General features: G+C 38.2%; 2 protein-coding genes across 3 annotated transcripts; one reads left to right on the forward strand and one right to left on the reverse strand.

Moving 5' to 3' along the window:
- Window positions 1–3302: 3302 nt before the first annotated feature.
- Window positions 3303–7904, reverse strand: Epp (Ecdysteroid phosphate phosphatase). Its single transcript, XM_022798363.2, has one exon. It carries the CDS (start codon window positions 7588–7590, stop codon window positions 5554–5556), a length of 2037 nt encoding a protein of 678 aa, XP_022654098.1. The 5' UTR covers window positions 7591–7904; the 3' UTR covers window positions 3303–5553.
- Window positions 7905–7909: 5 nt separating this feature from the next.
- On the forward strand, window positions 7910–10583 carry snRNP-U1-C (small ribonucleoprotein particle U1 subunit C). 2 transcript variants are annotated; one of them, XM_086984226.1, is made up of 3 exons: window positions 7910–8588; window positions 9710–9986; window positions 10295–10583. In XM_086984226.1, the coding sequence occupies exons 1-3, from the start codon at window positions 8481–8483 to the stop codon at window positions 10420–10422; spliced, it is 513 nt and encodes a 170-aa protein (XP_086840352.1). In that variant the 5' UTR covers window positions 7910–8480; the 3' UTR covers window positions 10423–10583. The 2 variants fall into 2 exon arrangements, with proteins under 2 accessions (XP_086840352.1, XP_022654099.1); XM_022798364.2 differs by having other exon boundaries at window positions 7910–8502.
- The last annotated feature ends 5351 nt before the right edge of the window (window positions 10584–15934 follow it).

Below are 15934 nucleotides of genomic sequence, written 5' to 3' on the forward strand. Positions count from 1 at the left end.
ATAAATAACTGAATTCGGAAGGCAGTCTTAAAAGCGGAAACATTCTGTTATATGTGCTCTTGCGTAATAGTTGTTTTCTGGACTGAATGTAATAATCTCTTATAAATCGTTAGATTAGTAGGGATTTTTGATTTCACACACCATTTATCGATGTCGAATATACGGGTGTATCTGTTGCTATAATTAACGATATCGGCCTAGCACTCAGTTTACTTTACAAATACTAATAATTATAAATAAATAAAAAATAATTTTGTATAGATGTTTAAATAAATTTAGAATAGAAGTATGAAACACAACTTCTAAATATTAATTATCAAAATTAAAAGAAGTTCAAAATTTTCAAAAGTCCAAATGGTTTTCTTCCTAATATTTTAGATGCTCAGTTGACCGATTTGTTAATCCAGCCCCTAAATTCATGGTACATATGTCTTAAAGTACCTAATAAAGTGCATTTCGTTTCGTAGATATTTTCAGTCTCATTCACTGAGTCCTGTATGTGTACTTGTTATCCGGAATTCAGTTTCATATCTATTAACTACTGAATCGAGAGAGGCTTCCTTGCCTGTACAGTGCATACTTCGCTGAGCCTGTTGCACGAAACCTTTCGTCGAGTGCACAGAAGAATAAAAAGTAGCGTACATTCTGACATATCAGTTAAAGTAGTTAGTGGAAACATATGCGTATAAATTTCCTCATACGTAATATATCAAGAATATGAATGAGTTGAAATTATTGTATCCTTTAAATATAAGGCACTTTTACATTTGATATGTTACCTGTAAAGCTTCGTAGAAATGGTTGTCATGTTCAGTGAGCTCCCAACAATCTGATAAATATAATATAGTGGATATATCATCTTTGGAGTATGATAGCTTCGAAATGAAATCAAATAAGTCAAGAAATTTGTACCGAGTTAAAAGTAAGAGTTTTTTACTCTTTTCCCTCGTCTTTTTTCTCGTCTTACGGGTCTTCAATGTGAAACTGTTTTTGAACTATGAGTGAAAAATTTTTTTTACTAATTACTTCTAATGACCCCAAAAAAGGATACAAGATTTTCATGTCGTTTCTCATCTCCTTTCGTCATCTCGAAAAAACTCGTTGTTTACGTAGTAACCGAGAAAAACGAATTTAACCAAACTCTAAAAATCTACATTCGAAACGTTTCATATTCGCGGTACTAATTCCACTGCATCCCTGGATAGCAGGTACACATGAAGGTAATCAGCAAAAAGACTTCTGCTTCGAATTCATAGGTTCAGCTCGCTAGACAAGGACCCACATATTTTTTTTTCGATAAAAAGTCTTTACCAAATGTATCTATTAACGCTAAACCTACTAATACCAGATAATTTGAACGTTTTTATTATTTATTTAAAGTTGATAAAAAAGAAGTGGGTCAGCGTGACCACACTTAAAGAAACAGTGGCTTGATAAGTCTTCAAATATCCGATTACTTGAAGTTGAATAATTTTTATGTAAAAGTTTTATCGAATAATTTTCTATTATGCTCGACTTTGACCGGTTCCCAATAAACATGTGTCCATAATGTAACATTCAACATTCTTAAAAATTAAACCCCATGACGCCAGCACTGCTTTGGACATTGTTGATGTAGCTACAGTAAGGTATAATACACAAAGCAAATTTTATCTTTAAAATTACGGATATAATCTCAAATACCTACTCAACGCAAATACTATGTACAAAACGTTTTTTCGTAAACTTGTTCAATCACGCAGATGCATGCTTTGATTCAACCTTAATCTCTTGTGTACTGTAAAGGAACAAGTATCTAGTCAGACAAAAAAAACACACTTTTTCTTTTCGAGATCGTAGAATCTCATTTATTATTACCTCGTTCATTTTTTCTTCCTTGATTTTATTTTGCAGATTTAAATTACCCTATGCATAAATCTTCGTCATGGTAAATACATCACTCATTAACCATTATTATATCATCGACGTATCGTGCGTCATTGGCTAGCTTGTTATTTTACTTGTTGTTGCTGTTATTCAAACCCATTGGATGGCATTATCAGTGCGTGACTTTAATTTTTTTATGGTTATGCTTCACACCGCTTTAGTTTCACTTTGTCTATACTTACATTTACTGTTCTTATTATTTTTGTATTACAACTAACGACTCTAAAACCACCGTCGTGTCCTTAAGCGGCCCGACCCCTTACCGTCGACTCATCAGCGAGCGTCACCAAGCTGATCGCACCACAGTATGCGCTAACTCGGGAGCTGCTGTTGGCTGTCATGTTTAGGTATAGGTTAAACACGTTGCCTGCATTTTGTGGCTTCGAGTCGGTGTAATTCATAGAGACGAAATACTGAGCGCATAGACCATCCGGTCCCGTCGTTCGCCGTGCTTCAAAGGCTAGATCCAATTCGAACTCAGTGCAAAAGCCACATAGTCACATACGATGAGCACTAACGCTGTATGAAGCATTGATTAATCGCCATGGCTACAATTATATAGAATAGAGAAACTCCAGGGGACAATACACTTTATTGTAAGTAGCAGGACCAGTGGTGGAAATGCACTGAAAATTGATATTTCAGCTCGGGGGATCGATTAAACGCGCAAAGAAGATAAAAATACATGTCTACATATTTAAATTTCAACTAGAGCTCAGTTCTAAGCCTAATTTTAAAGTTTATTTTACAAGAAACCCGATATTATAGTGTAATTGTTTTGAGAATTTCTCAAAAAATAAAGGGCTATCCAATTCATACATGGACAGTCAACGTGATCTGCCGATAAACTATTGTCGGTTACTTCTTAGCCAACAAATGGCACTCAGTTAAGCCAAGTTCTGCTTTTTATCTTCATCGATTACATTGCACTTTACAATATCGTTCAACGCATATTTATATACTTCTCTATGTTATTATTTCTTTGTATATATCATCCTTACATCAGCCAAAAAACAACTAATAATATTTTGTGTTTGTTACTTTGCAAATGAACAGGTTGCAATAGAAAATCTAACTGAGACGGAACATCCGGCTATTTCCACGATCAGAAAAATACTTTGGCTTACACCGATTTTGAAAATTTGCGCGAAAGTCCACGTATTTTTATAAATACCAATGATAAAAAATGTGTCACGCTCATACTTTTTCATTCACAAGGTTATATGTTTAAAAAAAAAACACCTAAAACAGTCAAGCAGTGATCTTCCTCAAGTCACTGCGTGCCTTGTCGGCTTGGTAAGCAGCCATGTATGGTTGACACAACAGTAGAATCAAATACTACATTACATGACGTTTATATAAAGATATACACTTCGTAACGTTTGCTTAATGAGTAACTTAATGTTTTATTGAAGCTTCAGCACTTGGACAATTGTTTGGCAGGAAGAAATTCACTAAAAAAACGTTTGGTTGGTCGGCGATTGATTATCTGTTTTTTTATAGCAAAATAAATTAAAATTGTGATATCTATACTAATATTAGGTAGCAGTGATACTTGGGACATATGGCAGCATCTCACAGGAAACTTCGGGCTCCAAGATTGCAAGCTTTGTCAGTTGTTTGACAGCTCCTCTTTCGATCTAGGCATACGATTGTCACAACAATAATGGCTTACCACTTCAATTACTAATGTTAGAAATGATTCACGTGCTTACAATAGATGATTGCCACTCGTATGATTGAAACCCAATGAAGGAAACGCATATTCTTGACCAAGCAAGTTATTTCGAGAATTGACAATTCTTAAATACCTCAAAGTAAACCGACTTTAAAATGATAAATCGCGCTTTTCATTGATTACCTTGAATCGAGGTCAGCTTCTTCGTTTATCCATTTATGATATTAAAATTTTTAGCACAATATGGACGTAACTGCTTGTCAGTTAAATGATTAAAAATAGATTCGATGTTTAGAAAAATATATTATCATTATTACCCGGTTTTATGATCCGTCGGGAATGATTTGTACTTAGGTTTTGATATTTTAGAAATTTTAACGACTAACATAATTGCTGAGATGGATCTGGTTGTTTGTTTCAGGTAAGTTGTTCGAAATATAATGGCATATATTTATTTTTGTAGATGGTCGAAACCGATGTTTAGGATATTTTTATTTTCTTCCGTTTGTGCATTGTGTGCTCTCTGCTGGAAAATGAGTCAACTCCTCACTTCTTCGTCCATTTTGAGAAGATCGACCGTGCAGCAGAATAATTCATTAATGTCTGTGTAAACTTTTGAACAAAATGCTTATAAAGTATATGCTGTACTATATATAGTATGCTCTATCGTTACAGTATCGTTAGACTTAGTGTATAGGTTTGCGTAAAATTGTCTCGGAAAATAATTACTTTGTTACTTTATACAGTACTAGTAGCAGCAATGGTTTCTAATATGAGGGATGAGAAGGGGATGTTTTTTGTCTCACGTTTCTTGTATAACCTTAACTTGCAATTCCATCATCCGTATAGTCGTGTTCATCAAAACGATCCTATTTTTCATGAGATTGTCAAAATACTAAAAAACAGTAGTTTTTTGCAATTAGTTGCACCGCACATAGAATCTCGATACCCTTTTGCCTTGTGCTTGAGCTGCCCGTGAGCCCTAAGCTTGTTGTACAGCTTTCGGAGAGAAGCCTCCTTCCGTACCTTCATTCAAAAATAGGCACGTTATCACTCTACAAACGCGAGTCAAGGAAGAAGAAGAGAAATAATCCGTTTCTCAATCCGAGATATCGCAGATACCAGTCCCACAGATACATACATGCACACATGTGACGATAAGACGAACGCTTCATACAAACAAAATTTAACTAGCAATCATTACTAACTTTTTAGGCTTATCTCACTATGTGGCCAGAGTGAGTTCATAATGATTTACTAAAGCCTTGTATAATATTATTGTATTGTTTACTACAAGTTGTGATTTATCTTTCAGCCAGCACACACCTGCCATCAGTTTGCTGCGAAGAAATTAGAAAACACCGCGCCTTTTGGCCACTAGTATTTACATTAGGAGCACAGCGGCATCTTCTGGGTGCACCCATCAACTATTCACTAGTACCGATTGGTCTCAAAAGTCTAGATTACTCCTATTGTAGATTTACGATTTATGATTCCGGTGTAACATGCTTCCACAATAATCCGCAAATTCGAGATAAACCTTTCAGCATGCAAATGTATAATGAATGCATGTTATACCCAACCATATATATCAGTGGCGCGAACCATGAATTTAAATCTAATATTGATTTAATCACGGAGTTCACCGCAGCAATATATAATATTTCTCTCTCTCTCTCTCTTTGTCGAGACGATTTGTACCACAAGCTTAATTTAATGAACTATTGTTACTCTTAATATAATAATAATTAACATAACAGCTATGTCTCTTCTGTCATTCAAGCTTTTTTGTTACATCTAATATTTAGGTTTTAAATGCGGAAGAGAGCAATTACGAAGATTCACTTTGCCTTTGCGTCTACAGTTAAATTGCTCACAGCAGCTCGATCAATGTACAACATAAGTCTAGTAGCTTAATAATAATAAAAACGTAATTTTCTGACGCGTTCCTACCGTTTGGCGATATGGGCATCGCCAAGCATGCACCGCCAGTCGTATTTCACATTGCTAGCATGGGTGAGTGTTTCAAACGACGGGGCTACAAGACCCCATCTGGGCACGCGACTCGGTTCTTCCTCGACACAAGCTACGCCGACGTACGGAATTTTATGAACAATATGGACGAGCTCTTGAGGCGTCCGCATGCGGCCCCCTGTCAACTGTCGAGTGCATACGTCCAGCGTAGCCGAATGACCTAAAAACATAATATCACCATCAACCTGCTTAGAAGTTTCGAGTAGTGTCTGAGTGACAATGTGACTTCGATTAAAGTACTGTTCACAAGACTCGAATTTTTTCGATAAAAGTTCATCGACCGACACCAGTGGCTTATAAGTTGGATTAATAGGGAATCCAAATTCTTTTAGCTCCATCGGCTTAAACCAAACTGGCTGAACGTCGGGGTACCAGGCTAGCCATTCAAATAGACCTGGTTCGATATTGATCAATGTTGCCGATTTTAAAGCTTTGAGAATATTAGTCGCGGTTTGCACGCAACGTAGTGATGGTGAACAGAATACTTGTGAAAACCGTACGCCCGCTTCGTACATTGCTTCTCCTGTTAATGTGGCCTGGAACAGACCTATACGGGTAAGTGGCGAATCTTTCAAGTAGTCCATGGGCTTACGTGGTAAAACCGTTTTCGGCATGTTAAGATCCTTCGGCGCATAGTTTCCTTGCTGATCGAAACAGGCTTTTATCCAGGGTCCGAATGTGAAATCAATTCGTTCAGCATGCCGTACCACATACAGGCGCTTCAGTCGCCGCTCACCATTAGGCTTCAGAGATAGGAAGTTGACATTTTCATAAAGAGTGTCCTCTTTCGGTGAGGGCGGGTCGCAGCTGTTGCTGCTAGCACCTGAATTCGTTGAGCTCAATTGTGGGACGTTTTTCCGTTCGACAGGTGTCGGTTTGATGCTGTTCGTCGCCGCTGGTTGAGTTGTTTGAGCAGGAGTAGCCGGCTGTTCCTGTAAAGATTGAACGGGTACAATACTCGAGAGAGGTGAACTTGGCGGGCGGGGCATGTCATCGCTGAACGTGCTTTTGCAAATTATGAAACTCTTATGCAACGTCCATGCATCAGATTCCGCTGTACGCTCGATGTAGTTTTTTGGCAAGAAACCTGAACAACCAGTCAGCCACGACGTGCCTTCTACCCAGCCGTCCGTTGATTTATTTAGCTTGTCACCATTGACGTACACAAAATCACCAATTAGCAGCTCAAGCTCATCGGCTTCATGTGGTACATGCGAATATAGCACTTTATGCACTTCATTTCCTTTTACCCGTGTATCACGTGAGTAGAGCCTAAGCTCCCAGCATGCCGGCGCTTCGGTATCAATCATTTGCGTAAGCTTCTCAAGACTGCCGTAGTGAGCAACATCGAATTGATACGCTAATGTTACATGAAGCGCTTTAAGGTACGGCTCAACGCTTAACTGTAGATCTGCTGTCTCGCGCATAAATGCCACACTGATCTTCTTCAGCATTTCGTTGTGTTTCTGGTCGACAAATAGGCCGAGGAACGTTTGCGATGTGTAGTGTTCAAGGCGGATCTTCTCGGGTAATTCACCACGGAGACGTTCACAAATGACCTCCAATGCACGAACGATTTCGGCTACACCATCATCTGGCAGTTGAAAAAACGAACACAACGTGATGTGTGGTAAATAATTGTGGGCACCATTGCGTTCATGTTGTAACATCGACTGTAAGAAGAAGTTCTGCAACTGGCCAAGCAGTGGTCCAGTCGGACAAAGATAGAGTATATACTCCCGTGGACTGCAGCTATCTAACGTGGGATCGTTGACATGCGACAGAAGCCAATCTGCAGCTAGTTGAACGCCTCGGTCACCTGTCGCTGCGAGAGCTTTCTCTGCGCGATGTTTTGGAAATCCCATCTGTAGCAATACCTGGAGTGCCGTTTGTGGATTCCGGTTCATTCGACCTGAGGTTCTCCGTGGAGGCGGCAGTAGGACGGCCGCCATGGTCAGCGCTGGCTACCACCCCCTGCGCACTTCACGATGCCATGAAACGCACACAACAACAATATGACAGTCAGTCGAATGTCTGAGCAACGTCACAGAAGCCCGTTTACTGCAGTGCTGCCCGCTTGACAACAGTTGCTAAGGTCAACTCGTTCTCTTAAGAGTCCACCTTAATCGAGTAATATACACACACATCAACACACACTCTTCAGAGCGGAGCACCGAGATTACCTCTCGCAGCACCCTAGTACCCGCTTATAGCTATACTAATGCTGCAATCTACGCCAATGTTTTATGTGTTTGTGGCCACGACGGGTCCGTTTGTAAACCACTTTTACAATTAGGGCAGACGACGCGGCATAGGGCAATAGAAGCTTTGCTTGTTTGACGCTGCTCTCAACAGTATGTAGTAGAGACTATCTCTCAAGAAAAACAAGTAAGATATCTACTAAAAAATGTCACACTTGACAGCTGTAGCATCAGAGCAACAAATTTTGTTTCCGAATTTCTTTCGTTGTTTGAAGCCAAAAGAGCATGGTACAGATCAGTGTAGGCACGATCGAAGCTTCTATGCTAGTCGAGTTTATTCACATAGTGTTTTGATTTTCTCGCCGGCAAGTCGTATTGTATCATATTTGTCTACTTTCCACAAATAAAAGGTGAATCAGGCCTTTTCAGTATATTATTATATTCACTTGTTACTGAAATCGCCATACCTCAACAGTCGTTTCCGGATGAGTCTGTGAATATTGCTGAACGAAGTTAACGATCATGCCCAAATATTATTGTGATTATTGTGACACCTTTCTGACGCACGATTCGCCGTCAGTTCGGAAAACTCACTGTGGTGGTCGAAAACACAAAGAGAACGTTCGTTTTTATTATCAGAAATGGATGGAAGATCAAGCACAGGTAAGTACAGGCATCTAGAAGGTGCGCTTCGTCATTGTGAATCAGAATTTTCACCAACTAATGATTTCATGTGGATTTTCATTCAGGTAACTTCCACTCACCAACACGATAAGTTTCATATAAGCGTCACTGAACGTGAAATAATTAAGGTTTAGGCATGTAAAGAATATATTTCGAATAATCTCTACTTTCGTTTGCATAAGGATTTACCAACCTATACCTTATTCAATTAGCATCTTTATAATTTGTATGGTTTACGATTTGAAAAAGTTTGAAAGCTAGACTAGCAAAATTGGTTACATCTCATGATACGCATAGAAAACATTCTAAGTTTTATGAAATCATTAGGTTAATCCGCAAGCTTAGCCCATCCCCACCGGTATGTGACTGAAAATGTGAGAATGACTCGTCGCATTGAAGAAAATTGAGCGTGGAGAAAGAGGTTTATTTCTGCCATTGGGTGTTAACGTTATGTTATTTTTGTTATTATGTTTCAAATCTTTCAACTTCCGCTTTCTTCGAATTATATAGTAATTGCTACTGAATTGATTCTTTCATGAAAGTCTGTAAAATCAGAACGTATCTCATATACTGAACATAACGTATTTCACCGAGAAACTTTGTGCAGTGTTCACCGCTTATATATGTATAGATGAAGCAGTGTATGTCGTTGAGATTAGTTTACCGTCTAATTAGCTGCAGTGTGTCGCTGTTCGTAACCAACCGTCGTCGTAACTCCCTTACTAATATTGATACTTACCATATGATTATCATAAGTGACCTCGTTACATAATTAGTACATAATTCAGAAGAACCAGATAATGCTGGCAAATAGTTCAACTGCACTTTTTTCGAGCTCGGGATGAATAGAAAACTTTTGTTGACGTTTGCCAATGCCTCGTAGTTGTATACCGGTTAGCATTAACTCGAACCCTTCCGCTTACACATTTAACGCTAATTACACCTTTTGCTAGATCTTGATTATAGCATGTGTTTGAGCATATCAATCCTCTTTGCACTTGTTTCTTTCTTTATTATCGCACAGAGCTGAAATTTCGCATGTGTATTCAACACATGTATATTAATGTTGCAGTCAGTCATAAAAGATACCAAATGATGTCATATTCAATGGAACATTCTTTGAGAACAAGTAGAAACCTAGCGTCTAATATTTTTTGACATTGTTTTCTTACTCTCAAAATTTCAGAACCTCATAGACCAAACAACAGCTGCCTTTAAGCAGGGGAAGATGGCTCCGCGATCTGGAGCGATGGTGCCTCCTCCGGGTCAGCACCTCAACAATCATCCTGCACCAGGAAATCAGCCCGGACCGATGACTGCTCCCGCAGGACCGGGAGGTCCCCCCGGCGTTCACCAGGGCCCACCAATGATGATGGCCCCACCAGGAATGGGTCCGCCGGGAATGGGAGGTCTACCTCCTGGTATGCCTCCTATGCCTCCAATGGGACCCCTTGGTTTTCCAGGTAAAATAATTCGCAACGAGTCAACCCCTTGTTATTAACATGTATTAAGACAGCATCGGTTTTTAGCAATTTTTAAACAAAAAGGGCTTGCAAATAGAAACGCAGTTTGATGAATAATTTTTCCTAGATAGGCCCTAAGATTACTGAGAGTTACCACTTGTGGTATTTTTACGAATATATATGCACCTATTCGAACTAAGATCACATCAGAAAAATAATATTTAAAAACACTTAGTTTTGTGCGTCGAGAATGCTAAACGTAATTAATGTTATCATTAGAAGAGTAAACTCGGGAATTTTGTTGCCAGGAATGCCTGGAATGCCGCCGATTGGACCTGGTATGCCACCGATGGGCGGAATTGGCGGGCCTATGGGGGGACGTCCACCAATGCTTAGGCCACCGGGTGGAAGGCCTCCCAACTTTGGCGAATTTTGATCGTTCAACTCCCGAACTACGAGTGTGGTTAGGACATTGCGGGTGGTACGTGTAGCTGCTGTACAATTCACGAGCATGAAGACATAGATAACAAAACATATGTATTGTATAACTAGACAATAAAGTATATATCAGCATTATTTTCACTGAATATCTGTAAACACTTTGTTTTCAATGTAACTTGCCTGAGAAACAGACCTCTAATAAACGAAAACATGAAGTTTTTTATTGAAATTTCTTTTTTTTATCGTTTCCTGTGAGATCTCAAAGTACTGACAACGACCGTGTCTAATGAGTGCTACACTGCTTGATGAACGTATCGCAATCTTCGCTGCCTTTAATCATAGTTGGTTCAATCAAGTGTTTGTTATTAAGCTAGAATTAATAGTTTACAATATATTGAATGATTCAACACAACAAGCCTTGACGAAAATGTGCGCATCCATACGCAGTACGACTGGATTCTACGGTATATTCATCCAATTAAGCTTTACGCAGAGATAAGGCTAAGGATAATTGACGAAAAACTTCGTCGCCTTCAAAAGTCTGGGCGTAAATAACGCCGTAAAATATAATGGAGGTTCGTTTGGAGAACGTACAGAAAGTACAGCAAAAACTTGAATTTTTTTTCTTTCAATTATTTTTATTGAAATTTTACAACCATCACGAGTCGTTATATCTCCTCTAGCTGTTGGCGCTCTTCCAATTTTTGGACACTGACATGGATTTTTTTTTTGAAGTACGTGTATGCATTTAGATTTTTTTTCACTTTTCATTCTTATGCCCATGCTATTAGGATACTTCTGAATGCTACGTCTGTTGTACATGCCGTCACCCTGTTAGACATTGCTTTAGGCGAACAGCAAAAAACGAGCCATGTCCACGCTCAGATTCAAACCTAGGCTACTACGTCATTGCCGCACTATTAAGGAAACTAGATCGTGTTCTGCTTTCACTTTAATCATATTAAGTCAGACAAATCAACAACGGAAGCCGGTAGACATCGAAATTTTTGTCATTTAGTGGTGTGCAGGTATCTCTAGTCAGCCGTGTTACATGAAAATGATTTTATTTATTTACACAAATATGAAGGGAAGTACACGTTTCAGTAAATTATAATATTCTTTATTGGGGCGTCCGAGCTAGGAATCTAACATAGGACTGTCATACATGTAACTTGAATGAAATCTCTTTACTGGAAGACGTTTGATACGGTTTTTTCTAATCGATTCTATTTTTGCTTGAGAATTAGATCGTGGAAATTCTAGGCGGGCTTTCTTTTAAACTACATAAGATACCCTAAACGAACTAAAGAATTTTATTAAATATAGCAAGCATTTTAAAGAAAATAAGAGTTTAAATTTCCTCGTCATATTTGTAAGTAAGGCATACATATAATAAACTCAGACCTGATACATGGGCGTGCCATAATCATGTATTTCTTCTGTTTATTCTTTTTCAAGGAGCAAGAACGTCCATTCGCCGAGTAGAAATGCACGAGATACAGATGTAATCGAGGATACACTCGATTCTTTTGAAAAAAAATGCTTGCTTTTTGTCACACATTATGCGCACTCAGCCCAAATAATTCAAAATGTACTGAAATAAGGCCTGTTTCTAGACTAAATGAAAGCACCGTGTTTTTGTTAGTGTTGTAGTTGTTGTTGCTTCTGCTGCGACGGTTTTTATTGTTATTATTGTTGTCACTGTCTTTTTTCCGTTTTGTATGCCTGCCTGTCTACCAAGGACCTATTGGACGAGTGTTTGGCCCATAAATTTGCCTGTTGTAGTTCGGGTACCTTATCACGAATAATACTACCGTCCTCTAACTTGTAAATATATGAAGTATTTGAAATGACAATGTCCTGAAAAATAGAAGGAAAAATTCACATTTGTTGCGGATACATTTTAGAAGGTAGGTAACTATTTATGTTTGAATAGTGTACGTTCTGCTTCTGTGAATGAAACAACCTTATTTACTTTCCACAGAGTTATATGACGTAAGGTTGCCTATGCGAATACAGACAAGAAACGGACAGATTTTGTGAATGAGCTAACACACTATTGCGTTAGAATCGGCAAACGTTTGACTTGCATTTGACTAACTTACCATACATTAATGTAGTTCGTCCTGGGTCAGTGGGGCACTGGGCGTTAAGATAGCCTGTAAAGCTGTCTGTAGAAACGGTCCAATGACCTACACATCGCTCACCTTTAAATGATAAAGTGTTATGGGTTCGACCCTCCCGGGGGAAATAGTCGTGTATTTTGCTATTATGAATATCTTCAAACGGTTTACTAAAGGAACGTAATTCTGTGAATCCATTATACATATATCGTTTGCCCTACACGATCCATTTTGAGCAAGAGTCTTCTATGGATCGACATATATTCAGCGGTTAGGGTACCAAAATAAAGCTGATTGTTTTACCCACGAAACGTACATTTTTCAAACCTACGTAAATTCAGATAAAATATGTAAAATTAGAAAATGCTCTTGGACGCTAGAAATGTATGCCCTACACTAGGAACTGTCTCAGGGTTTGTCGAAAAATTTTAAAATTAAAAGTTGTAATTAAAATAATTTAGTAGATATTTAAAAACGAAGTCTATCTTTCTAAGTACTTACAACTAGGTATAGTATAGCTCGGAGACGCAAAAGGTGCGCGAAAGCATTAATTAACAGTTTTTAAAATTAAGAAAGCCACTATCGGTATCTATATGTATTTTATCAGTTGAACTTCACATAAGGCAAATTATTACTAGGTGCATTTCATCAATCACTCATTCATTTACTTTGAATTGAATCCAATATCTGGGCTTTAAGCTAAATATTGTTTGCTATCGAACGCTAAAATTTTAGATCCGTGTTTCCCTTACACTATAATTATTTATTATTACTGAACTATATTAGCACTGTATTTTTTTAAGGCTAAATGCATCGATCTAGAGTAAGCATTTGCATCTTGTTAGCCTCATCATACAACCACATAAGCCTGATATTGTACGTATAAATGGGTAAACCTACAGTTCCCAAAGGATGCCAACTTTAGTATACACTGTCTAGGGTACGGAAGTGGATATTGGAGGCTGTCACAAGTGAGCAAAGAGGCCAGATACTTGCATTAATGCTGTTAGGATCCTTCGTTTTGAAAAGATTCAGTATACTCAGAACGATGTAAAAGGTCGTCATGAAATCTTTCATGTTGACCTTCACAATGGGTTGCATTATTAGTTTCGGGTCGTTTATCTGCGCATGTATGAGGGAGAATCCTCTAAATATGCAATAGCCGTATATATCAAAGAAGCAGTAGACATGGTGCAATTCGTATGGACAACTGAGTCTTCAAGCCGTGTCATCATATGTGAAGCTCCAGATGAGAGAACGTTATGAAGGGAAATTATTGGTTGAACCTAGTATAAGTTTAAAGCATCAAATTTTTGGAGTTTTAGATTTTTTTTGGTTGATTTGTTTTTAATCTATCTAAGTCCATTCGTTAATGGTACTTAGAAAAATCACTTCTTATTGACGCCCCTTAGTAGAGTTAAAAAAGGAATACATATACAAATGAATAGCAGGGTCAATTTTGTCATTACTATTAACCATTTATGGTATCTAATAGATTCAAACCTTCGCAGCAAATTTAAAACGGCCCGTATATCGAAAAAAAAAAGCTTCTGTAAAATCTTAATAAAGCACCGAAGGAAAATATATGGCAACCTACCATATGCGCTTCTAAGATGATTCGAATAGAAATCAAATTAGTATTGATAATAACGGCTCGGCTTGGTAATAATATCTTTCGAGAAAAACCCATATAATGACAAATATAAAGACACAACATACAACTAAGCTTTTGGCTTAGGCCCTTTTCTATAACAATGCAGTGTTACATGTGTAGCGCAGGTGTAGGTGACAGGTGTCTCAGTAAGGTCGAAACAGATGACGGAGACTACATGACCGTATACACTAGACGTTAGGTGAAATCAAGCAAATAAACCCCGTTGACGCGGCCGAGTTAGCCAATAGCATGTAACCAAGTGGTCCTGACACCAGGCTTTTGCAAAAACACCCAGGTGCAAACACATACACTCAAACGAGTCTTATAATGGATGCAAAAAGTTAATACGAGGCTTTAGCAATCCCACATGAAAAAAGTGCGTAGATAATGCAGTTTCCATTTTCAACGGTGGCTCAAATTTGGCCATAAAGGGCACATATTAAGTTATTTGGCTCAGCTTGCACGAAACCCTTATCTTTTACCTAACCAGACTTCAATGCTTACCATAAATAACTTCTCAGCTGCTTTCGTGTAGCATTACATACAAACATTGCATCTTCATAATCGAATATGTGATCGCCGTCATGTGTTGTTGTATTAATTTGTCAGCCACATGGGCAAAAAACGAGTTGGCATTTTGGGACAAGCAAGCTTAAAGCGATATCTTTTGATATAATACTTTCTACAACATTGTCGCTTTTCTGTGACTTTGAGCAGTTATCTATAATGAGGCGCAATGGGAGAATGAGAAGAAAGCTAATAGGATCCCAAAGAAAGAGAAAGTGAGAGCCCTTAGCGTACGATATTTCAATAGGAGCTACGAAGGCGAGACCAAGGTGTCCCGGAAAAAGTTTACATAACAGCCTATAGTTGTTATAGACGTACGCTCGCAATAGCTACAGGCTGAATAATAACACGAAGCCTTGCTAATCCCTCGCCTAATTTTTATAAATGAGCACGGAATTTTGTACAGTATTTGGACTCAGCTTTGTAACTTTATAGAATTTTACATGTAGATCTCTAAAATTTGTCATACAAATTAGAATATAAACTCGTAAACCCCACATGTCGTAGTATTGGATGTGTCTGATTTTTGCAGCAGGACTAGTGACACGAGGCTTCCATGCGTGTGCATGACAAGTTTTGACCTTCCGGTGGTGCCATATATGGGGGGCATATACGCCAGGAGATCGGGGTCGATGGTAATCTCTTCGTATGCACCTTCTGATGAACCACTACCAGAAGCACGAAGCGTTCCAAATAATATAATTCGGCTATTTGCACTTTTATAAGTCATTGTCATTATAACTATCATCACCAAAGACGACTAAACACTGACTATACCATAAACGTTTCTATCTGAGTCATTTTCTGATAGGCGGTTCACTTTCGGTTTCGTACTTCTGAAGTTAAAAACGCACAAATACTTTGCATAACGTTACTTTGCTATAATTTGAAGCCTCAACAATATAGCTTACGCAAGAACAACGACATGCGAAGATATTATTGTTCAATTAGCCAAGTTGTACGTTATAAACAGATATGGAATAAAATGTATTGGTAGCATTAGTCTCTTGCTCACATTAATCACTCACTTGCGCACTTTAGAGAGCGACTTTAGGGTCATATTTATTGCGAATAAAAATATATTGGCTAACAATCGCCAAGTCGATATATTCATCTGTGACAACAATAAGTCAAATTAGATAAGTAATTCGTGTGCTTATATA

Source organism: Varroa destructor, unplaced genomic scaffold (genome assembly GCF_002443255.2).
Source record: "Varroa destructor unplaced genomic scaffold, Vdes_3.0 BEIS01000003.1, whole genome shotgun sequence".
NCBI lineage: Eukaryota > Metazoa > Arthropoda > Arachnida > Mesostigmata > Varroidae > Varroa > Varroa destructor.

Bases quoted from the DNA above. Each gene is read 5' to 3' on its own strand.
- Epp (XM_022798363.2), bottom strand. From the start codon at position 7,590: ATGGCGGCCGTCCTACTGCCGCCTCCACGGAGAACCTCAGGTCGAATG.
- snRNP-U1-C (XM_022798364.2), top strand. From the start codon at position 8,362: ATGCCCAAATATTATTGTGATTATTGTGACACCTTTCTGACGCACGAT. The intron at 8,503-9,709 runs GTAAGTACAGGC...TCAAAATTTCAG, and splicing joins GGATGGAAGATCAAGCACAG to AACCTCATAGACCAAACAAC. The intron at 9,987-10,294 runs GTAAAATAATTC...TTTTGTTGCCAG, and splicing joins GGGACCCCTTGGTTTTCCAG to GAATGCCTGGAATGCCGCCG.